The sequence below is a fragment of the Pocillopora verrucosa genome, chromosome 7, assembly GCF_036669915.1.
Source record: "Pocillopora verrucosa isolate sample1 chromosome 7, ASM3666991v2, whole genome shotgun sequence".
Classification (NCBI taxonomy): domain Eukaryota; kingdom Metazoa; phylum Cnidaria; class Anthozoa; order Scleractinia; family Pocilloporidae; genus Pocillopora; species Pocillopora verrucosa.
The window spans coordinates 8,445,172-8,469,277 of NC_089318.1; the positions used below are offsets into that span (position 1 = coordinate 8,445,172).

At 36.9% G+C, this 24,106-nt stretch overlaps 2 protein-coding genes across 2 annotated transcripts; both read right to left on the reverse strand.

Moving 5' to 3' along the window:
- Nucleotides 1–908: 908 nt before the first annotated feature.
- On the reverse strand, nt 909–5,795 carry LOC131780341 (uncharacterized). The gene is made up of 7 exons (XM_059096960.2): nt 5,677–5,795; nt 4,801–5,060; nt 4,357–4,471; nt 4,054–4,176; nt 3,904–3,940; nt 2,904–3,051; nt 909–2,091 (listed from the first exon to the last, which is right to left on the reverse strand). The coding sequence occupies exons 1-7, from the start codon at nt 5,756–5,758 to the stop codon at nt 1,573–1,575; spliced, it is 1,284 nt and encodes a 427-aa protein (XP_058952943.2). The 5' UTR covers nt 5,759–5,795; the 3' UTR covers nt 909–1,572.
- A 14,098-nt stretch (nt 5,796–19,893) lies between these two features.
- Nucleotides 19,894–23,897, reverse strand: LOC131780344 (uncharacterized skeletal organic matrix protein 5). The gene is made up of 4 exons (XM_059096962.2): nt 23,569–23,897; nt 23,434–23,479; nt 21,117–21,249; nt 19,894–20,647 (listed from the first exon to the last, which is right to left on the reverse strand). Exons 1-4 carry the CDS (start codon nt 23,816–23,818, stop codon nt 20,132–20,134), a joined length of 945 nt encoding a protein of 314 aa, XP_058952945.2. The 5' UTR covers nt 23,819–23,897; the 3' UTR covers nt 19,894–20,131.
- Nucleotides 23,898–24,106: the final 209 nt, after the last annotated feature.

The following is a 24,106-nucleotide window of genomic DNA, read 5'->3' on the forward strand; positions in this document are numbered from 1 at the left end:
AACTTGAGATTGCATTTAATAAAACAAAAAAGGAAGAGAAGAAACGGTTACGTTCATATCTTACCCGAGGCCATGACGCGTGATTTTTGTTGAAAATTTAATTCAATCCGTAAAGGAAGGGTAATTTGACGCAGAAAACTAAATTTGTTTGCAATTTCAGTGGTGAACACAAAAATAGGCTTTATTCGTTAATGTACATCATTTCTTCGATTTATAGGAATTCAAATCCTCCAAAAGATGTGACCGGTTTCCAACTCTATCTCTCTTCTCTTTCCGAGTCCGATCAGTTTTCCAATGAAGAGGTTTAGCAAAAACTAAAGTTGTAAGAGGACCACTGCTAACAGGAGGGTCGGTAGATAACATGTGTGCATGAGTGGAAATTTTATGCTGGCCACATCAAATTCATCTAACTTTTTTCAAGTTGACTCAATGTTCTACTAATATGGACATTGGTGAATGCATTGTCGTAGGAACCCAATGTTCCCTACTAGAAAGCCGCAACAAGAAAACCTGACATGCGCTGAAGTGTAAACTCTTTTTACTACATCAACAAAGATTCACTGAAATCAAATGCATAAATCTGCTGAATAAAGCAAAGTAATAACCGAATCACAAAGGATAAGAAAGCTAAACAAAAACCGATCGATACTTACAAGTTTTTTGTGCCTTGTTCCACTAATAACAAATGAAATCTTGTTCGATAAACTTAGTAGAAGCTAAAGCTTAAACTCAAAACAGACCATCTCGAAAACTTGATATCTTATCGTGACTGCAAAAACATGTAACCAGCAGTACAGGTCGTAAATAACTCACTGAAATGTCTACTTGACTGTCTGCGTTCTAATCAGGTTTTAGTCATTACAATTGTATTTCCTCACATTTAACTATAATAAATAAAAGAAGCTGTTTTATTTATGTTATATTTGTTTCATCTATTCATTTATTTAACTGAATTGTTTTATTCATTGCAACACACATTTGAAACTTACTAAACACCACACTTTCACAATTTAGTGAAACTACTTTAGCGGGAAATGCAACCTCACGTCACTAAAAACAATACTTCCCTGTCTAAAGGATTAGAGACTAGACATCGAAAGTGTCTCGTCTTGCCTTTTATTAGTTGTGACCCTGGTATTGAGTTGAGTTAGAAGGAAAACCCCAGAAACGCACAGATGGGGTGGTCGGGGATGGCTTTACACCGTGACATTTATTCAATAGAGCTGAAACGTAGTTCTTACGGTGTTCGTTTCCTAAAAAGCCAGCAAACTGGCATTACGGTTTTAAAAGCCCTTCGCCTCATGCTTCGCTAAATTTGCTCACAAATCTTCTACATCTGAAGACTAACTAAAATGCCAAATTCGTTTCAAATTGGCATTTGTCCTCCTATTGGATTCTTTTGAACGAGGGAGAACTGGAGACTGAAAATGAATGACCAAGTGACTAACAGTGCTCTGTGATTCTCCGACATACAATACTACCTGTCTATCGTTTCCTTCTGTATTAGTAAAGCATGAAGGGCTACCTCTCATAGGCTATCTGTAAAGAATAATGTCACATTGCTGACGAATTTTATTGAACCAAAATATATCCCATTGTTTTGAGATGTTTGTCGCCGTTATCTCCTCCATACCTGACTTCGTTCCCACACGTGTTAGAATTGTCGTGTGCTCCACCAGTTCCGAATCCAATTCTTGAGTCGCAGGATCCGCAATTGTCCTCATTGTTACCAAGGATACCAATTCTAGTTCTGGAAAGTCCGAAGCTTGCACCAAACACATTAAAGCCCTCTTTGTTACAATTATGCTGTAAAGATGCCTGTGAGCCTACAAGTTTCTTCCACTTGTCACGGCCCAGCAAAATATTGCGATACTGACCGTCAGCGACAAGTGCATGGAGAGAGTTCGATGGCATATCGATGGAAATGAAATTCAGTTGCGTGTTAATCTTCATACCAAGACAGATCTTGGAAAATGGGGTGCTCCAGTAGGTGGGTAGCTTGGTTTCAAGAGTATCAAACCCAGTTGTGCCGTCGTGGGCATTGAAGCTTTCGTTATTACTCCACAACTGGCTACCATAGTGAAACGTCATCTGCCGAGAAAATATAGCCTCGCGTGAGATTGTCGTTCGGAACATGTTATTCCTGAACTAGGTGAAAAACAAAACTGAATTCAACCTAACAATCATGCATTAACTTGCTCAAGTATTTCAATCTTTCTAAATACAGACGTGAAAGGTAATACTCAAAGGGTCATGGTATTGTCTAAATATCAGGAAGCTCATGTCAGAATAATTAGTCGTATCGAAGAAGTTTCGTTTCGCATTTATCGCGCAATCTAATTATCTGACTTCCGATGGTGATACCTGTTACGTTGAACACTTCTAGCATTATTTCAATTCATTGGAATAAAATTTTCGTGTAGACCAGAATTTGAAGAAAGCTTGAAAGCACATCTTGTTCCGACAGCACTAACAACAATAGCAGTTTAGAAACGCTGAGTTGCATCGAAGAATTTAAAGTCTGTTTTACGCAATTCCTTAATTGGGCACGATGTAATGAAACACTATTTCTTCTAATGAGCTCTAGGACAGTATGTGTGCAGATAAACGGTAGATTAAGTATATGACAGTATGCACGGAGGAATGGAGGTTTGACCAGTACATCACAACCATGTGGAAGCTCATTTTGCCCGCTTGAGTCCGTAAGTATCCGTCTTACAAGAAATAGTATATATCATGAATCTAAATTACGATAGCGTAACGTTCTTTGCTCAATACTCTCAATGAAAATCATTGGATTTGACTACTAGTTAATAATTTTAATATTTATGATACTTTGTCATAATTTAATGACTTTTAGTACTTTTTATGATGTTTAGTTGGCTTGTATCGCCAGATTTTACCTTTGTGCCGTCGGTTTTCATAACTAGAGTCCACCCTCCTCCATTGCATTCTCCATTTTCGCCCAGGCCATTGTTGTCCATGTGACAATACACTGGGATCATCTCAGATCCAATGTTCAGTAAATAGTCTCTATTTCCATTCGATGAGCTATTAATTAAGGTAAATTGCAATCACAGGTTTTAAGTTACCTAAATCCAGGTCAATGGGGTTAAGTTTTTTAATAATGTGTACCGCTGCAACGTTCATTCGTGTCACTAATCCCACTCCCTATGTGAGTCACTCAAAGTAACGTGGAGAAGAGTATAGCTCGTCGTGCCAACCGTGTCACATTTCTACCAGTACAAATTGTCACTACAAAGGGAGTAGAAATGCTTCTTCTTATCAAAAATTTTTTTTGCCAGTCAGGAATGTAATAGTTTTCAAGAAGCTATTGCTATAAGATCTTAGGAGCCATTATGGTCGATCACATGTCACTCTCTCAGTAAATTTTTTTTTCAAAGAAATCTCTTGTTGATTTCTGATTTGACTGAATACTCCTTTTTTTAATTTTGGTTTTTACTCAGACTCAAATTTATCATCGTTTCTCAAAAAAAAATTATGTTGAAACACAAATGATTGAAACTTTTCCACATCACTTACAAACTACTGAAAAACCTTAAACTAGAAATCAGCAGTGCAGCATGACTGGTCGTAAATAAAAGGATGTTCAAGTACCAGCCTTAATCTAATGGAAACCATTTGAATCCTTTTGTATCTCCATTTTTTCTAAAAGAAAATTCATTTCTATTCGCTCACGCATCACTTTCTCAAAGTCCACCGAATGGCTTCGATTGGACTCGATAGGGATACCCAGTTTAATTTTAATTTATCAATGATCTTAAGCCTCTGTCATCTTTTCTCTCGCTCGGTTCAGTTACAGAAAGCATTGACACAATATTCAATTTTTGAATGATATTACGACGATGTACTGATACAAATTGTGGCGAGTGGAGTACTTACCGATTGCTGTCGTGAATTTTCTTACATGAGGATAGTGCTGCAGGGAAAACATGACATTGAAAAATGTGAAATGAAGAAAGCGGCAAAGATTCTTTTTTAAAAACCCAGAAGACCTAACATACACTCCCTTATCTTTACAGAGACACCCACCTTCACAGCTGCTTCCGTTTCCATGATATCCAGGTCTACAGGTACAGTTGTACGAACCAGCCGTGTTTATACACTCTGCATTAGCGTCGCAACTGTGTGTTCCCGAAAAACACTCATCAATTTCTGAAAAGAGAGGAAATTCATAACTTTTTCTGGGTGTAGCCATGCATTGTTGCCTCATTTCGTAGGCCCGCGTGAAACCGACTAGTCTTACTTTAGACATTCTGATCCGGTTACAAAATAAACTCGATGCATTATCAAAATTTACTGGTGATTCAAACTTTAAAAAAAAACGTTTCTTACCATTTTCACAAGTCTGGCCCGTAAATCCTCTTGGACACAAGCAACGATATCCGAACTTCGTGAAACCAGTTTGACAGGTAGCTTTATTACTGCAAGGGTTACTGGCACAAGCATTCTGACCAATACAAAAGCAGTATTCAAAAAAGAACTTAAAAAAAGACTCATTTCCAACATTTCTGCCGATCAAAAAACAGTTCCTCCTGTTTAATACTACGGTAGAACGAATCTTTATTCAGGGGGTAACCCAGTTAACTACTGACTCACTTCCTCACTCCAGGCTCGTCTGTTACTGCTGTTGTAAAATTGCCTCTACTAAACAAACAGGTGCATGCTTAACACAGATTTTGTTAAACTTTTGAACAGACCTATAGATATTTGAATGACGAGCCTTCTAACAAGTTTCAGCGAGTGGTATAAGTATTATTGAATTCTATCATGTTATACCTCAGCTGCGCAGTAGACATAGTCCGGGTCATCCAAAAGATCGTTCTCGTGTCCTTCGTGAGTAGCATTATTTAGTTCACATTTCAATTTTTCATTGATAATCCTTGTCTTTGTATTATAACTGAAACAGTTGTTCTCCATAAAGCATAATGCTGCACAGAATTGTTTGTCTTTGACTTCAGCGGCGCGTATCACAAAGTTAATCAAACGTTTCCCGTCGAACAGTCTGGTAGTACTGAAAACCAAATCCCGACAATTTTCTGGAAAGACGGAATACATTTATGTTTAAAGGAACGGCCGAACGTTTTTCTTGTGTACAATTCTGAATTTTTTGTTTGCGTAAACAAAATAAAAATAATGATAAAAAAAAAAAAACATTTTGTTGGTTTCACCCTGATATCCTCGATAAAGTTATCAATTGTTAATAGAGTTTCTCTACATTGGCTTTGGCCCTTACATGTAAATACTAATACTCACGCTCGCATAAACCGCAATTGTTAATCTTTAAAAAACATTTTTGTACCGAAATTTATTTTTAGAAAAGTTCCTAAGCCTTCTGCTGGCCTAAGATCGTAATAGTCGTTATATAAATAAAATGATACCTTCTACCTTTTTGATATCAAAGATGATTGAGTTTACTCCCAATTTTTTACTGGTCTTATCCATATTTTAACCTTAATGTCATGTAACAACATTTCCTACTGGCCCAAGATCGTAATAGTCGTTAAAATGATGCTTTCTGCCTTTTTGACATCAAAGATGATTGATTTTACTCCTACTTTCTACTGTTCTCAAACATATTTTAATCTTAATGTCATGTAGCAACATTCCCTACAGATTTTATGATGTAAGGCATAGGAAAAAATGGATTCTAACCTGTAGCGCATGTTGTTAATGGGATCAAATGCAACCAAACGAGGAACTGGATACTTGCATAGTGGACGAAATTAAAAGCCATTTTTGTTAGCAAGAAATGTAAAACCTTAAAGCTGACCAACCCTTCATGAGCGAATATGAATTGAAAGATCTATTGTTTTCACTTTTATAAACTTTCACAGTATGGGTTTTACTAGCTTTGTTGCAGGAAAATAATAATTAAAAATATCATCTACCCTACTGACTAGTAGTTAAAATAAGTCTTCATTTATTGATATACGTCGCAAAAGTCAATCTGATTCACTTCTAAGGAATTTTACAAAGGGACTCATGGATTTTTTACCTTGTGTCTCTAGACAGTTTGCATGGTATTTTTAACGGAAAGAAGCAAATTCCATTCTGTAAATATCTGGTTGTATGTATTCAAATGGTGTTACCTATTCAAAGATTGTTTTCATAAATTCCTATTGTGGAGATGAATATATCAAAACAAGTCGAAAATGAAAGGATTTGAAAACGTAGTGAACTTTTTTTTCTTTTCGATATGTTCTCTTTTTACTCAATATTTGAGTTTTAAAGAATCGGATGACTCGATAATGAAATTGTGACTTAAATTATCACCTGGTCTCGTAAAACGTCTGCTAGTTTAAAGTTGTTTGAAAATAGTGTAGGGTTAAGTTTTCACAGCTTCTTATTGAAACACTTTAAAATTTGTAGTACTAGTCCTCATGGAACAATAAGCTGATGAGTCAAGATTGCAGGGGTACATATGGTTTAAACTTGCAAATAACATAAGCACGTTGTTTACCGGAATTGATGGGCAAGATTAATGTTTGGATTTCATCAAATGTTAATCTTAACCCGTGAAGAATACTCTATGACAGGACCCCCAATTCCAAAACATAACCGAGTACATTTTTCCTGGGACTTTCTAAGGGCCAAATTGTTAGCAATGTCTGCTTTGTTGAGTTTAACGTACGGCTTTGCCTTCCTAATCTCCGCTTTGATTCCAAAAGCCAGCAGCGCTTCAGGTATGTTGCACATCCTTGCGTTCCATCTATCATACGACATAAATTGACATCCCAAAGCAAAAGCGAAACTATATGAGTTGATAAAAACAAACAATCCTCTTAGAATTCCGTTGCCGTAATGGATTAACTGTCGAGGTTTCACTCAAATAGGAAAATGTGCAATGAAGCACAGTTGTTGAGACTATTGTAACGTAAACACTTTTACTATTTACGCCTTGGTTCCGAGTTTTATCTCCTCGAGTTACAGTACATGGGCAAAGTGTGGGCAGGCTACACATCGAAAAGGAAAAAAATCAGGATCCGTAACTTATGGTAACAGACCAGTGGCGTGGCTAGAATGACAATAATCAAATCTTTACCATTAAAATTATCTGTTGATTGCTTTGATTGCTTGTTTTGATCTCCTTTGTAAAAAAAATGCTAAAGCGTGGTAGAAAAAATAATTCTCAGGTCTAACTGATATTTTAAGACGAGAACGCATTATAAGTACGGCAAAATTATGAGAGAATTATAATTCAACTAAGACCCGCAATTTCTATGTAATGTTATCATCAGAATAAAAGCATCAGACACTCTTAACATGAGAAATTACCTGAGCACCCTCCAAGTTGTCAACATATCAATTACCTATAGTTTGTCCATAGCCAAAACGAAAAGTGTCCTAAGATGGTGGAAATATGTACGTTTAGTTTAAGCTTGTGTATAATTCCAATATCTTGTAATGCTAAGGAAAAAAACTTGTTAAACAGAGAGCTCTGACTTTTTTTATCTTTGATAAATTTGTGAAATAGTTTTAACAGCTAATAAGCGAAAATTTGTCTTAGGTGACTGTCGCAACTTGGAGTTTAGAAGCAGCTACACGTTCAAAGGCAAACGCCTGATTAACCACGTGATTAATGCCACTGACGCAATCGACGAACGATTCTGCAGGATTCTATGCCATTCAGATTACAATTGTATCAGTTATAATTTTTTGTCTCGTGGTGAAGCTGGGAGGCAAAGGTGTGAATTAAATGATATGTCACATGTAGAGTATGATGGTGATCTGGAGAGCAGCCCTAATTATACTTATTACGGAGCTCAGGTTAGAATCCCTGAAAACTTGTATATAATTATTATATAATGAATGATAAAATAATATAAACAATAATAATAATAAAAGTAAAAACAATGATAATATTTTATATTGCGCTAAAAACTATCTACATATTCGAGAGCGCTTTACATTACAACGAGTTTGTAGTTTACAGTTGTTTCTGAAAATAGTCAGGCTGCTACTGGCTCTGATTGATAAGGGTAACGATTTCCATGAGGCTGTAGCAGCATAGGCGAAGTGTAGATAAGTTGACCCTTGGAATGAACAGAAAAGATGTGTTGACGAGATAAAGACATTTAAGCGCTTTTTCCTTGTGCACCTTACACAAGTTTCTTTGCTTTAGTTGATATTTTTACGGCTTCCAAACTAATTTTTGTCAGATAATGCGGGCAATCCCATATGAGCTCCATAGGAACATCATGACTGTTCGGGTGGTTAAATCACAAGACAGCATTCACGTTTCACATCATCATGTCCTCACGCTGCGCTAACTAAATGGTACCATTGTTTCCTTTTTTTGTGGTTTGTTTTTTTTTTCCACGAGTGAATTATCTGTTACTGAGTTAGTATCCCCAATAATGGATACCTAAAAGCAAAATGTAAAGATATCCGCTGACCAGCATTTTTGGTTTTCAAGGTCATTAGAACGCTTGTGTAAACAATGAATGCAAAAACAATGCGACGTGTCAAACTGGTTTTACTGACAGAGGATATCGCTGCATGTGCATTCCGGGTTTTCGGGGGCAAGACTGCAAAATTAGCGGTAAGTGTTCAAAAGGAAAAATAACTCCTTTCAGGACGTGTCCGGATCGATATAAGTTAGTTATCGTTTTTCCTTTAGGAAAAAGATAGAGCTTGCACTTAATGTTCTATATAAGGTGCTAGATTTCTTCGTTGTAAAAGGTTCCACGCTTCGAAAGCAACAGTTGTTGCTTTTTCTTTCTTTTGCTCGTAGTAAGTCCCTAAAATCGAAGTTGGAAATAAAAGTTAGTAGACTACCCAAAACAATTAGCGACAAAACTATCAAGTAATAACATATGATAGATGAAAAATGAAATTAAAATGAGGAATAAAGAAAATAACAAAAAAAACTAGTAGAGTAAATAGAAAAAAGATCATCAACCATATAATATTACTATAATTATAACAGATATCTGTTCCATGAACAGTGGCTAATTTCACAGTTCCCCGTAATTTATTAGGCTTCAAAAATAAAACAGGAAGTTCAAAAACGATAGAATGAGTCGTTCTCAAAGTTGTTAATCATCTTGTTACTGCGACCTCTTAGAAAGTCTCAAATATATGATCAAAAGAATTTCTTACTTCTGAGGAATGAGATTGGTTGGTTTTCAGTTGCTTTGTCTAGTGGATTATATGTTCCTTCATTAGTAACAATGCTAACTGTAAGGAAGAAAGAGGGAAGGTAAAAATGCAGTATTCACTGTGCGTAGGCTTCAATCCAAGAATTGATCAGTGCTTACTTACCGTCGAGATAACAACTACTGCTTGAAGTCAGGATGTTCCTCGTCAAAGAGCTTTATCCTTACATGTCTAGTAATCCATTTTCTAGCATTCAACTATTATTGTTTTTTTTTTGTTTTTTTTTACAGAATTTGCATCGTGCAAGGGAAATTTATAACTTGAATCTGTAAGTGGGTTTACGAAGCATAATTTTTGTATATACATTAAAAAAAAAACACTTCGGCACTTTTTTCACTTTTGATTCTGAGGAAAATCCATAGATACAGATCTACCTATAGAATCGAAGTTTAGTCGGGTAGAAATGTTATTTTGAGTCAATCCATTATATTGGGGTAACTGAAATTCCGCCAAAATTAACAAATTGATAAATTTCGTCCATACCTTTTGTTTTCAAGTTATACTATTCGAAAAATAATAAACAAACAACATAACAAAATTTGCCGTAGTATTGCATGACTCAGCCAGATCGTGCTTTTCAGGTTCAATGAAAACAAAGCTTATCAATTGAGGGTAGGAAATCTTAGTTTTCTTGTATATTGCCACCTCAGTGGGACTAATCTTGGACCATGTGGAGCTGGTGGCTGGACCCTGGTCATGAAGATTGACGGCTCAAAGGTAATGTGACTAACATTGAAATTCTTTATTGAGTGAATGGTTAGCTCTTAGTTGTACACTACGTTGTGTGAAAAGGTAAGGTTATGTCTAGATAGCTCTTGTTACACAATAAATACGTTGGGTTTCTTGATGATCAAATATTAGGGATATTTTCACTGGGGCTCCAACCTTTGGATGAACAATCAAACTTTTAACTCTGCTGGAGGACAGACAGGTTTTGACGACGAAGAGACGAAATTACCAACCCACTGGGGAATGCCTTTCACCAAAATTTGTCTCGGAATGAAAATTGGCCACCAGCAGAAGTTTATTCCAGTCGAGAAGGAGGCCAACTCATTATACCATGTACCAGTTTGCAAATTTAGTTGTGATAAAAACTCGGGACTACATTTAATAAAACAAAAAAGGAGGAGAAGAAACGGTTACGTTCATATCTTAACCGAGGCCATGATGCGTGATTTTTGTTGACCATTTATTTAAAGTAGTAAAGGAAGGGCTAATTTGACGCGGAAAAACTCAATTTGTTTGCAATTTCAGTGATGAACACAGAAATAGGCTTCGATTCATTCAAGTACATCATTTCTTCATAGCAATTCAAATCCTTCAAAAGATGTGACCTGTTTCCAATTCAACCTCTCCTCTCTTTCGAATCCGATTAGGTTTCCAGTGAAGAGGTTTAGCAAAAACTAAAGTTGTAAGAGGACCACTGCTAACAGGAGGGTCGATATAAATTACACATGTGCGTGAGTAGAAATTTCATGCTGACCACATCAAATTCATCTGACTTTTTTTCCAGTTGACTCAATATTCAACTAAAATGGACACAAGTGAATGCATTGTATTTCCTAACATTTAACTATAATGAAAAAAAAGAAGCTGTTTTATTTATGTTATATTTGTTTTATCTATTTGCTTATTTAACTGAATTGTTTTATTTATTGCAACACACATTTGAAACTTACTTAACAACACACTTGCACAATTAACTGAAACTATTTTAGCGGGAAATGCAACCTCACGTTGCTAAAAAACATTACTTCGCTATATTCTGGATTAAAGACTAGACATCGGAAGTGCCTCCTCTTGCCTTTTATTTGTTGTAACCCTGGTATTGAGTTGAGTTAGAAGGAAAACCCCAGAAACGCACAGATGGGGTGGTCGGGGATGGCTTTTTCGTTACATTTATTCAATATGGCTGAAATGTAGTTCTTGCGATGTTCGTTTCCTAAAAGCCATTATGGTTTTAAAGACCCTTCGTCTCATGCTTCGCTAAACTCGGTCAGAAATCTATTACATCTTAAGACTCAATAAAATGCCAAAGTCGTTTCAAAGTGGTATTTGTCCTCCTATTGGATTCTTTTGAACGAGGGAGAACTGGAGACTAAAAATGATTGACCGAGTATTTGCTGAGCAACAGCGCTGTGTGATTATCCGACATACAATACTACCTGTCTATCGTTTCCTTCTGTATCAGTAAAGCATAAAAGCCTACCTCTCATAGGCTATCTGTAAAGAATAACGTCACATTGCTGACGAATTTTATTGCACCAAAATATATCCCATTGTTTTGAGATGTTTGTCTCCATTATCTCCTCCATACCTGACTTCGTTCCCACACGTGTTAGAATTGTCGTGTGCTCCACCAGCTCCGAATCCAATTCTTGAGTCACAGTATCTGCAATCGTCCTCATTGTTACCAAGGATACCAATTCTAGTTCTGGAATGCCCGTAGTCTGTACCAAACACATTAAAGCCGTCTTTGTTACAATTATGCTGTAAAGATGCCTGTGAGCCTACAAGTTTCTTCCACCTGTCACGGCCCAGCAAAATATTGCGATACTGACCGTCAGCGACAAGTGCATGGAGAGAGTTCGATGGCCTATCGATGGAAATGAAATTCAGTTGCGTGTTAATCTTCATACCAAGACAGATCTTGGAAAATGGGGTGCTCCAGTAGGTGGGCAGCTTAGTTTCAAGAGTATCAAACCCAGTTGTGCCGTCGTGGGCATTGAAGCTTTCGTTATTACTCCACAACTGGCTATCATAGTGAAACGTCATCTGCTGAGAAAATATAGCCTCGCGTGAGATTGTCGTTCGGAACAGATTATTCCCGAACTGAGTGAAGAACAAAACTGGATTCAACCTATCTATCATGCATCAACTTGCTCAAGTATTTCAATCTTTCTAAATACAGACGTGAAGGGTAATACTCAAAGGGTCATGGTATTGTCTAAATATCAGGAAGCTCATGTGAAATAATTACATCCATCGAAGAAGTTTCGTTTCGCATTTATCGCGCAGTAAAATTTTCTGACTTCCAACGGTAATACCTGTTCCGTTGAACACTCCTAGCATTATTTCAATTAATTGAATTAAATTTTCATGTAGACCAGAATTTGAAAGCTTGAAAGCGCGATAGCGTGAGGTTCTTTGCTCAATAATTATTCTCAATCAAAATCATTGGTTTTGACTATTCGCTTGTACTTTTATCGTCATTTATGATACTTTGTTATAATTTACATGACGTCTAATACTTTTTATGATGTGTAGTTGGCTTGTTTCGCTAGATTTTACCTTTGTGCCGTCGGTTTTCATAACTAGAGTCCACCCATCCTCCCTCGCATTCTCCATTTTCGCCCAGGCCGTTGTTATCCATGTGACAATACACTGGGATCATCTCAGATCCAATGTTCAGTAAGTAGTCTCTATTTCCATTAAGTGAGCTATCAATAAAGGTAAATTGTAATCGCAGTTTTAAAGTTACCTAAATCCTTGTCAATGGGTTTAATTTCTTAAATAAAGTGTACTGCTGCAACGTTCATTTGTGTCCCTACTCCCAACCCCTACGTGAGTCACTCAAAGTAACATGGAGTAGAGTATAGCTCGTCGTGCCAACCGTGTCACATTTCTACCAATAAAAGTTGTCACTGCAAAGGGAGCAGGAAATGTTTTTTCTTATCAAACATTTTTTTTGCCAGACAAGAATGTAATAGTTTTCAAGCGGCTGTTTCTCTAAGATCTTACGATCCATCATGGTTGATCACATCTCTCTCGGTAATTTTTTTTTTTTAAAGAAATCTTTCGTTTGGCTTCTGATTTAACAGAATACTCTTTTCTCATTTTTAGTTCTTACATGGACTCAAATTTATCATCTTTCCTCAGAAAAATTTGTGTTGAAACAAATAATTGAAACTTTTCTGCATCACTTAAAAACTACTGAAAAACCTTACACTGGAAATCAGCAGTGCGACCAAAATTGATCATGAAGATCTTTGAGGGAGAATCTTTTAACAGGTGTAAAATGCGTAACTATCTACAGGCGACGTAAAATTGTATCTAAAAAAAAGATAATCGAATTGAATGAAATCATTTAGAAAGTTCTTGAGTAAAATTGCCTGATACTTACATGTTATAGTCATAGATTTCCTTGCAGGTGGACACTGAAACATAGAGGAGAATACTGATAATCTGCATAGGATGAATTCGTAATAATGGGAAATTTCGCCTTTTGTAAAGTTAAGTGAGATTTTGTAACCAATTCCTTTCTTCAAATTCTGCATTAACATATTTGAAAGAGTTCACTTGCCAGTTATTGTTATTATCATTATGTAAGACACGTTTTAAAACCTACCTAACTTGACGCTGCAATTCCATCCGTCTCCTTCATATCCTTGTTTACAAGTACAACTGTATGAACCTTTGGTGTTGATGCAATCTGAAACATCACTGCAAGAATATGTTCCTATGTCGCATTCATCAATATCTAAAATACACCAGAAGAAGAAGGTTATTCAGGTGTAGCCACTAAAATGAGGCTTAAATGGGTAGCTTGAATTGGTGCTCAGAATAACACCTTAGAATAACAAAGAGACCACAGTTTACCTTCTTCGCAGTCCTCTCCATGGAAACCTTCGCTGCATAGACATCGATATCCTCCATGGGTGAAACCTGTTTGACACGTTGCATCGTTCATACATCGATTGCTTAAGCAAGCATCCTGGTAGGTGGAGAGGAAAGGTGTTGTAATTAAAATTAAGATAACAAAGCAAGCCATAAGCCTTGTTTACCTTGATGTAAGTATCGCATATGGTACCGTTCACTTGAAATGGGTAATAGTGACATAATTTGACTCGATGGTTATATACAGACTTGTGATCAATCAACTATTTTCGCTTGTGCGCGATTGATCTAAACACATCACGTAACCAAATATTCCCCAGCTATAGCTGGGGATATCTGAGGATATCAGCCAAGCGATATTTGCCAATTCTCGACTCATAGGTCCATTACGATGAGTCCTCGTTTAAAATTTAAAACAGAACGAGAGAGCGTTTTTTGGTAGTTACAAGAGAAAGTAAATTTTTTTTCTTTTGTTGATAAAGTCTAATCAGAGAACACTCAAAAGAAAACACGCGGCGAAAAGTAAGCTGTTTCCTGTTTGCTGCTTTTTCCACGCGCGTTGAAAATATTTAAAGGATAATAGACACAATGGCCTCTATTTTGCGCGAAAATATGCTCTTATATTTGTCCTTGGACATAATCTGTTCCGCGAAGCTCACAGTTTTCCTCGAGCTTTGCTCTCGAAAAAACTTTTAGCATTTCAGAACAGATAATAGGGAGTTTGAGAAACAACGACGGCGACGCCGTGGATAGCATTGGTTAAAAAACGAACTTAGATTTTACCTACAATTCTCTCAGTACTCTAAAGTCATTTAGTTTGTTTCTATCTGTCAAACTTATCTTAAAATTGAGTATGGAAAACAGTGTTAAATTAGAAATGTCGTTCACGTTCTCCAGACAACGCAAAATTTGGTCATCTCGCCTTGCGATTTTGAAGAGGATGCAAAAGAAATGTACAGAGATTTATAACACACGTGCAAAGCCATTGCTCTACTCATTAAACCTTTAATTAGGAGACGTTCCCGTTGCCGCTGCCGTCGTGGTTTTCTTAAACTTCCTTATCTTCGTGTACAAGTGTACGTGCATGTTTTCGCGCAAAATAGAAGATGTTATTTATGTATTTTAGGTACTGTTCACATTATGTAGCTATTAAGCGTTAAAGCGACACACGCTTTTCATGAGAATATTTCAAGAATGCTGAGCTGTCATCGCAAAAAGTAGAATTTAAGGGAAGTTACGAATAAACCCAATATAAAATTTAGCTGATGAAATATTTCTGTTTGTCTAAGATGAAGTAATCATCGAGCAGCTTAAGCCGGTTTGATTATCACAACACCCCTGCGGGTGTAGATAATTCTGCTGGACAGGACGGCGCTCTCTGGCCGGTTGCCCGCAGCCCGACCTTGAAGCATCCCTGAAATGCTAATCTCCATTGAACTATATTTATGAGGTAACAATCCTATTTTGTCATCATTTTAAACTGAACATTTACCATAGCTCCACGGTAAACAGAGTTCGAGTCTTGTTCCAGATCCCATTCGTTCCCTTCATATGTAGAATTGTTCAATTCACACTGTTTTACTCCATTATTGCCTTCCACGAAGTTGTAACTAACACAGTTTGCTTCCAAGTAACATAATAACTCACAGCTACCCTGAGCCGAGATGCCAGAGACTTGAATCACGTTGTTAATAAGACGTCGACCATGTAGCACCGCGCTGAACTCGAGTTGACGACAGTTTGCTGAAAGAGTATCTACTTAATTCAATGTTACAGAAATGCTCTTTACAAAAGTGATGAAATGATATGGAAGGGGGGGGGGGGGGGTTAGTGGTGGGGTCGGGGGTCGGAGGTATTGTCAAGGTATAATTTACCTAATCTCACAATAAGGCTCTCTCTAATCAAAAAAAATAAAATCTGAAAATTACAGGGGGAGAATTCAGTTTAAAAAGTAAGGATAGCTCTCAAGTTGAATATTTTGTCAAACACTACGTTTTCCACGCTTATTTTTTTTCCTGTTTTTGTAGACAATATTTCATGCAATATTTTTACCCTTTAGCAAAAAGCTTCAATGACTAATAGTCCATTTTACAGTTGTGAGCTTGGGCTAAGGGTGACCTTTTTATAATACAAACACTGCTGCTTTTCAAATGCAAATTACTTTGTCATCGTGCTAACTAGATACTGGTCTCTATCACAACAAGCCACCTTCAGCCTCACTCCAAATCAAAGGCTTGGCAACTAAGCACACAACTGTAAAATGGCCTATTATTAAACGGTTTGAGTTCCAAATGTTTGGATTTCTGTATAGTTACGCAAACACAGAGCGCCCCTATCGTTTCTCAAAATCAATTTCTGTGTCGCTGAATGTAGTTTTTATCAACATTCCTTTTTACCAAGGTGTACAAAAAATATGAAATAGTGTGCAAAAACCATTTCTATCTCCGAATGAATTCCTTTGAGCAATACCCTCAGTTGTTCAATTCCAGTTCATGAATGCGAAAAGAGTTTAGAATCGAGAGGATTTTCATTACAAAAGAGCCTTCAGTTATCAATTTTCTTGACCTGAGCGGTCGGTTTTTAAAATTAATTTTTTCTTATTTTTGCATAAAAAAAAATTTTTGAACGCTTAAGAAATAAAATTTAAAAAATTACAAAGTATGAAAGTGAATTCATCACTTTTTTTTCAGTGGGGAAAGCTGCATAAAAAAAATCTAAAAAAAAAGATATATATATTCACTTTGGAATAGTGAATGGAATGCATTTTGAGCTTAACTATGGCGCAAATGTTCACATATGACAAAACAATAAAAAATTACTATCATCGTTCTTCAGAGAAAGTTGGTTTGAAAAGGAGAAAGGAGGTTGCTATGAGTAAAGAAAACCTTGCCCTATTGCAGACAATTTCCATGACACAATGTTAAGTTTTTTTCCTCTTTTTTCTTTTTCCAATGATGAAAGCTTAGCTTAGGAACAAGACAGTCTGAATAGCGCAATAATCATTTCACACTACACCTTGCAACTAATATATTGCAATGTATTGTTTTGGCTAATAGGTGTCTATGGGGGTTGACTTTACCTAAATTTGAACGTGCCAAGGTATAATTTACCCAAGGCTCTCTCTCTGATTAAAAAAAAAAAATTCTGAAAACTACAGGGGATTCAGTTTAAAAGGAGGGATAACTATCAAGTTGAATATTTTGTCTAACACTATGTTTTCTGCACGTTTTTTTTTTTGTCTCTGTTTTTATCGGCAGTATCTCACGCAATATTTTTACCCTTTAACAAAAAGCTTCGATGACCAACTATTAAATAGTTTGAGTTCCAAATGTTTGGATTTCTGTATAGTTACACACACACAGAACGCCCCTATCATTTCTCAAAATCAATTTCTGTGTCACTGAATGTAGTTTACATCAAAATTGCTTATTATCGAGATGTACTATATACATGAATCTCTCAAAATAGTGTGCAACAACAACCATTTCCACCCCGAACGAATTCCTCTGAGTAGTACCCTTATTACGTGAACAAGATGATCAATTCCAGTTCATGAAAGCGAAAAGAGTTTAGAAGCGAAAGGATTTTCATTGCAAAAGAGCCTTCACTTATCGACTTTCTTGACTTAAGCGGTCGGCTTTTAAAATTCATTTTTTCTTATTATTGCGCAAAAAAAATTTTGGAACGGCTAAGAAATAAAATGCAAAATAACAAAGTAGGAAAATGAATTCAATATATTTTTTTGTGGGAAAAGCCGAACATTAAAAAAAAAGTTATATATTCACTTTGAAATAGAGATGCATTTTGAGCTTAGTTACGGCGCAAAATTTCACATTTGCGACCAAACAATAAAAAAATTACTAACCTTGTTCTTCACAGAAAGTTGGTTTGAAAAGGAGAAAAAAGGTTGCTATGAATAAAGAAAACCTTGCCTTATTGCAGACAATTTCCATAGCGCACTGTTACGTTTTATTTTCCAATGATGAAAGCTTAGGAACAAGACTGTCTGAAATTAGCGCAGTAACTGATTTCACACTTCAACTTGCCACTAATATATTGCAATATATTGTTTTCGCTAATGGGTGTCTGTAACTGGCAACTTTAACTTAATTTGAATTTGCATGCCAAGTTATAATTTACCTCATCTTACAAAAAGGCTCCTACTAATTAAAAAAAATAAATCATGAAAATTACAAGATTGGATTCAGTTTTAAATTATTAAACAGTCTGAGTTCCAAATGCTTGGATTGCTGTATAGTTACGCAAACAAAAAGCACTCCTATCATTTCTAAAAATCAATCTCTGTGTCACTGAATCTAGTTTATATCAACGTTGCTTTTTATCAAAGGCATGGTTTACAAAGTATATGAATTTCTAAAAATAGTGTGCAACAACCATTTCTACCGCTCAGCGAATTCCCTTGAGCAGCACCCTTATTAAGTGAACAAGTTGTTCAATTACAGTTCGAGGTTATGAAAAGCGTTCAGAGGAGAAGGAGTTTTCATTGCAAAAGAGCCTTCCGTTATCGACTTTCTTTATCTGAGCGGTCGGTTTTTAAAATTAATTTTTGCTTATTATTGCGCGAAAACATTTTTGAACGCTTAAGAAATAAAATGAAAAAATAACAAATTATGGAAGTGAATTCAATCCTTTTTTTAAGTGGGGAGAGCTAAATATTCTTCAAAAAAAAAGATACATATTCACTTTGGGATAGTGATGCATTTTGAGCTTAATTATAGCGCAAATTTTCACATTTGCGACAAACCAATAATGACTAACCTTGTTCTTCAGAGAAAGGTTGTTTGAAAAGGAGAAAGGAGGTTGCTACTAATAAAGAAAACCTTGTCCTATGGCAAACAATTTCCATGATGCCCTGTTAAGTTTTTCTCTTTTCCTTTTTTTGTTTTTTCCGATGATGAAACCCTACGAACAAGTCTCTGAAATTAGCGCAATAATCATTTCTCACCACAACTTCCCACTAATTGTGTTGCATTATATTGTTTTGACGAATAGGTGTCTGCAAGAGGCAACTTTATTCTAAACAAATAGGTGGCTTTGAATGGTTAGTAGAAGAAGTCGCCCGGAATTATGCCTTGTAGTTATTGGCTCCCGATGCAGAACGTGGAAAGTCTTTTAAAAAGGCTTGTCAACACCCACAGTCAGTTTCTGAAGGGTTCAATTGAGTGTTTGCTGCAACGAACATATTAACAAGGATATTCCTAGAGAGGTAAATATTTTGCAGCAGATGCTAAGGAATTATTAATAGTATTTAATTGGTTGAAAGTGTGTTCTATCAGAGTACAAAACACGGAACTCAGAGAGAGCAGTTTAGTGCTTGACATAAGATAATTTTCAAATGAAGATAAGTTAATATTTATCTTTCATTTAACAGGCTAGGCTAGCTGAGAGATCTCTAAAATTTTATTGACCAAGACAAATTGTAATTCGACCAACTTTGAATTGTAAGCAAAATTTGCAGTCTCCGTTACGACTGAAACAATAGAGCGGGTTGGATGAACAGGTAGATGGAACAGAGTAATTTCACGTAGAATATCATTTCGTTGCCAAGCAGAAGGGTAATGAAAAGGTCGTAAAATAATTAATCAGGGGATTTTGTTCGATGTAAGGCTTAATTCTCCGAGGTATAATTATAAGAAAAGAATAAAAAGCTGTAAGAAAAAATTGGTATTGCGATTGAGAACGGAAGCTTTGACGCACAATGATCGAACAATGTGATGTTGCTTCGAGTCTCACTAGCTCTCTAAATGCATTTTTTTAGCATATATAATGAGGGGATTGCAGGAAGGTTTCTATAATTTATTCATCATTCATTACCGGTATATGAAGATTTCTGGGGAATTGTCATTTCTATTCACAAACACTTCCTCTGGGTCGGATTCGGCTTAGAGGAATTTGGAGCTAGGTTAGTTTTTGCAGTGAAGAATCTGCCAACATCGGGGAGAGGCATCCTAAGGGGCGGATCGTAGCGATACATAAAGCTCTCAATCATTCGTTTACACGGTTGCATGTGGTGCTGTAGTTTAATAATGTGCCTGTGCTGTTTAATCAAAGAAAGAACCATTTTTTCCCATCACCAACTTTATTTCTCAGTCTTACAACTCTCTATTTTTTCTAATATATGGAAGCCTTTGAAGAGTGAAAACTTTGTCATGTTCACGGCGCCCCTCTCAGCATACTTCGTAGTTATTTTAAGGTGTACGATTTACAGCCTTTGAAAGACAAGCACACCTGCTGATGTACTAAGCTCAATATATTTTGTTATGCGACTTTCCCTTAAGAAGCAAGCTACGGATAAAAATTTCCTAAAATGTTACTGAACGAAAATATATCCCATGGCTTTTAGACGCCTATCTCCATTATCTCCTCCGTGTGAGGCCACATTTCCACAAACGTTAGAGGGATCAGGGTAACCATCCGTTCCAAAACCGATTCTGGAATCACTCGTCTTGCAATCTTTTTGGTTATTTCCAAGGATGCCAATTCTTGCTCTTTGAGCATTTGCACTTGGTGACACATTAAACCCTTCCAGGTTACAATGCTGCTGCAGTGAGGTTTGGGATCCCAAGAGTGTCTTCCATAGGAGACGACCCAATGAAGTGGCACGATATTTTCCGTCGGCGATCAGTGAGTACAGGGAGTTGGCATGCTTGTGGATCATAATGAAGCGCACCTGCTGGCCGAGCCTCATACCGAGACAGATCTTGGAGAAGTGTGTGCTCCAGTAGGTTGGCAATTTAGTCTCCTGCTTGTCCAGTCCGGTCTTCCCACCAACAAGGTTAAAGTCGACTTTATTGCTCCACAATTGGGAATTGTAACGAAATGTAAGCTGAGAGGTAGAAAAAAAAATATCAACTTTACTGGCGCATAGCATTGGCCCATTCTTCTCTATTTTGGCAATGATAATCTGTAATGTCGTCGCATTCTACCCAAGGATTACCGAAACAAATACCTTCAGAAGCGTTTATTTTTCTTCATAGCTGTACATGTTGTCTAAGAGCTATGAGGCGAAAAAGTGACCGTTGTTGATAAAGCGTAGCAGAGCGAGCGAGACATTTAGACCAGCATGCACGAGTGATACATCGTGGGTGTTTAAAGTGTCTGACTTCTCTCACCTCGCGCATATATTTTTTTTACATTCTTGCCGAACACTTTTAGTTCACGCGTCATTCAGACGCAAGTGACGCAAGTGACGCAAGAACGATGCTTGTGCATCGAGTCCAATCTGAATTATAGATGACTTCTTTATTTTCAAATTGGCCTTTCTTAAGGTAAGGTACTTTCCGAACTCTTCACACCTTAGCGCCATCTATTTTCATGACCAGCGTCCATCCACCACCTCCACATGCACCCAAGCTTGCCATGTGACAGTACACGGGCACCTTTTTCTGCGGGCTTACCAGTAGGAGGTAAGGTTTGTTTCCTTCGGACCTTACAGAAAGGAACACTATAATTATTCATTCAGTAATTACTTGGACTACCTGTGAAAAAGCCCAAGTTTCAAATTCGGTCGCAGTCCTCTTCTTAATTCCTTAAAGTTACCTTCCACCTTCAGAGGCCGAAAAAAATAGATTTTTCTTGTATTTGACTAAACTGAATTCAAACATTCAACCTAACGTTGAATGTAACGTTCAACCTAAAAAAAATATCTGAAATCTTTTAAAGCACCCGAGTAAGTAAGAAAAACGTATTTTCAAATAAAAGTTAATAAATCAGGAAGGCATCATAATCTCGGACATGGGTGAATCCCCTGGGGGAATTTTCGCGACAACCGCTCATACTGGGGCTCGATTTTCATCTTATTTTCATATTTTATTTACATCGCGCACTTTACAAAATTCACACTGGGAAGTTCTTTGTCTATGGAAACATCATTGCACGTGGAAAAATCAAATGTGGAAAAACGTCCTTGGGGGAAAACAACAGGCCCTAAGAAGAAAGAAATGGTACCATTTTGTCAAGAAAAGAAAAAAAATTCCTTTGTGAAAGCGGTCGGTACCGGCGGAGCTCCACGCTGGCGTCCAGATTTAGAACTAAGAAGTCGCCGTCAAACCAACATTTGCCATACGTGATGGTCATTATTGTGTCGTCCTCCTCAACGCTCGTCGTTGTCTACGATGGGTTACTTTTCCCGGGAAATCTTGATTCATCCTCATTGACGCCGGGAGGTTCCCTTGTCCTATTGGTTTGCGGAAAACCAATAGGGGGCGAGAAGATCTCCTGGCGTGGCTCGAGTTGTTTGCGAACCTTTATGAGCTAAAATCTCGCATTTAATATCGGGAGGAATACAACCACTTTGAGAAAATTTATAGGGTATATAGATTTGACCGATTTTCGTCAAATTTGGCCGAAACATATTAGGAATAATTACAAACGAAAGTGTATCGGGAAATTTTGATATTTGAAATAATTGACCCGTGGCGTCCATTTACGCAACACAACTCGCATATTTTTAGCTGCTCCAACTTTAAAAGCCGATACCTGCACAGCCAATCAGAATATCGCAAAAGCCTGACGAATTTTGATGATTGATGCCTTATGAATGAGACTGTGAAACCATTTTGCTCGTGCTGCAGCATGCGACACCCGAGAACTTCAATAAAAGAACCTTCGGTCGTTTCACGCCTTACCGGCTCCTGACACTTCCTTAAAAGAAAACTCGCTTCAATTTTATTTTTATCGTAAACTGCATTTATTAAGCTTTCTTTTGATATACAGTTTGCTTGGATTTTAGTGAAACTAGTGTGCGTATGATTTTTTTTTCCCCAAGGACACCCGCGAATGTGGGAAGTACCCTTAACTCAGGTACTTCCGATTCCGACGATCTAAATTATTATTATATATTTTTTAATCGAAACTTGTTTTTCACAGTCGCCTATTACATATAATTACGTTGTAACGCGACGATCTTTGTTTACAAAGTTTCCCCCTGCTTCAAATTAAAACGAACCTCTTGGTCTCCGTCCTTGAAACGGAATGTACTATTTTGTGACTGCTGGTTTACTCTTTTTAAACTGAGTGAAATTTAAGGTATGTGGCAGTCAATTCCACGAATTTTGAAACGCACGCGATTATTCTCGTCCATCAAAGTGCTTCACTTTATTCTGATGGATCCAGCCGCTAATCAATTTGCCGATAATCTTATTTTAAAAACTGCATATTCTCTTGACTGCTTCTGTTTCACATTAGTTCTTAAAACAATCAAAAGGAATCACAATCAGTGTTGGGTTTGCTTCAAAATACTAATCGGTTGTAGTTCAGCAATGCTAAGCAATGCTTAGCAAAAACTAAAAGGAAATTTGTAGACTGAAAACTCATGTGTTTAAGGTGCGTGATTGAAATAACAAAGGTAAATCCCGAAGTGTTTCGCTCTCACTTCGTGAGATCTAGATTACTCCGAAAGATTCCACAAAGTTACGGAATCACCGCAAGAGCATTGTTCAAGTATTGGTCGTCTTTCTTAATAGCCTGTTCCTCGCCAATATAGTAAAGAAACTACTGTCAATGCCAGTGTTACAAAGGTTTCAGCTTTTTTCAAAGTTACTTCGTAAGGTCACATAATTATTTTCGTTGACGAACTCAAAGGTGAAAATAAAAGAAATCCATACAACTCACTTGTGGTTGTCATAGATGTCCTTACACGAAGCGAATGACTTCTTTGCTAGAAAAAGCACACAGAATAGATGAAGAAACGATGTAATTCTAGTGAAATAATTGATGACAATGAATTAATTTAATCGGATGGATTACCTTCAGCTGTTTTGTTAACGGCGGCTATAAGCTGCTCGAATTTTTTCTCCAACGTTTCTACCAGAGTCCTTTCAAGTGATTTGACGGCTTCGTCAGTGGGCGAGTTTACCACATTGCAGACAATTGCTCTATCGTTTAATTTGAATGGAGTCGTCTTTGATACGGTTGAAGCATTGTCGCCACGGACAGTTATGGTGAAAATCGAAGGAATGAAAGACAGAAGGAAGGAGCAAGCAACAGAGGCGTGCATTTTCACTGCGTTAACTCTTTGCAATCCTAAGAGTATTTTTTGTTAAGCGCTCGGGATTAAATGCCGATATTTCTAAATGACGTGGCCAGGAGTCGAACAACACGAATTTTTGTCCTGACAGCCATTATCTATAAATAATCAAATTAGGCCACGTTTTTTATTTGACCCTTTTTGTTTAACCATGTTTGATTGATATTACCAATATGCAAAACTAGTCAGCCGGTGAAATGGAATAAAACAGCTCTGTTGGTATACTCAATTTTAGCCTTCAGCCAAAACGAATCAAAC

Coding starts and splice junctions, on each gene's coding strand:
- LOC131780341 (XM_059096960.2), bottom strand. CDS start 5,758: ATGGCTTTTAATTTCGTCCACTATGCAAGTATCCAGTTCCTCGTTTGG. Junction 5,061..5,676: donor ATTAACAACATGCGCTACAG/GTTAGAATCCAT, acceptor CCGTCTTTCCAG/AAAATTGTCGGGATTTGGTT. Junction 4,472..4,800: donor ATGTCTACTGCGCAGCTGAG/GTATAACATGAT, acceptor TGTATTGGTCAG/AATGCTTGTGCCAGTAACCC.
- LOC131780344 (XM_059096962.2), bottom strand. CDS start 23,818: ATGCACGCCTCTGTTGCTTGCTCCTTCCTTCTGTCTTTCATTCCTTCG. Junction 23,480..23,568: donor CGTTAACAAAACAGCTGAAG/GTAATCCATCCG, acceptor TGCTTTTTCTAG/CAAAGAAGTCATTCGCTTCG. Junction 20,648..21,116: donor TGAAAATAGATGGCGCTAAG/GTGTGAAGAGTT, acceptor TCTACCTCTCAG/CTTACATTTCGTTACAATTC.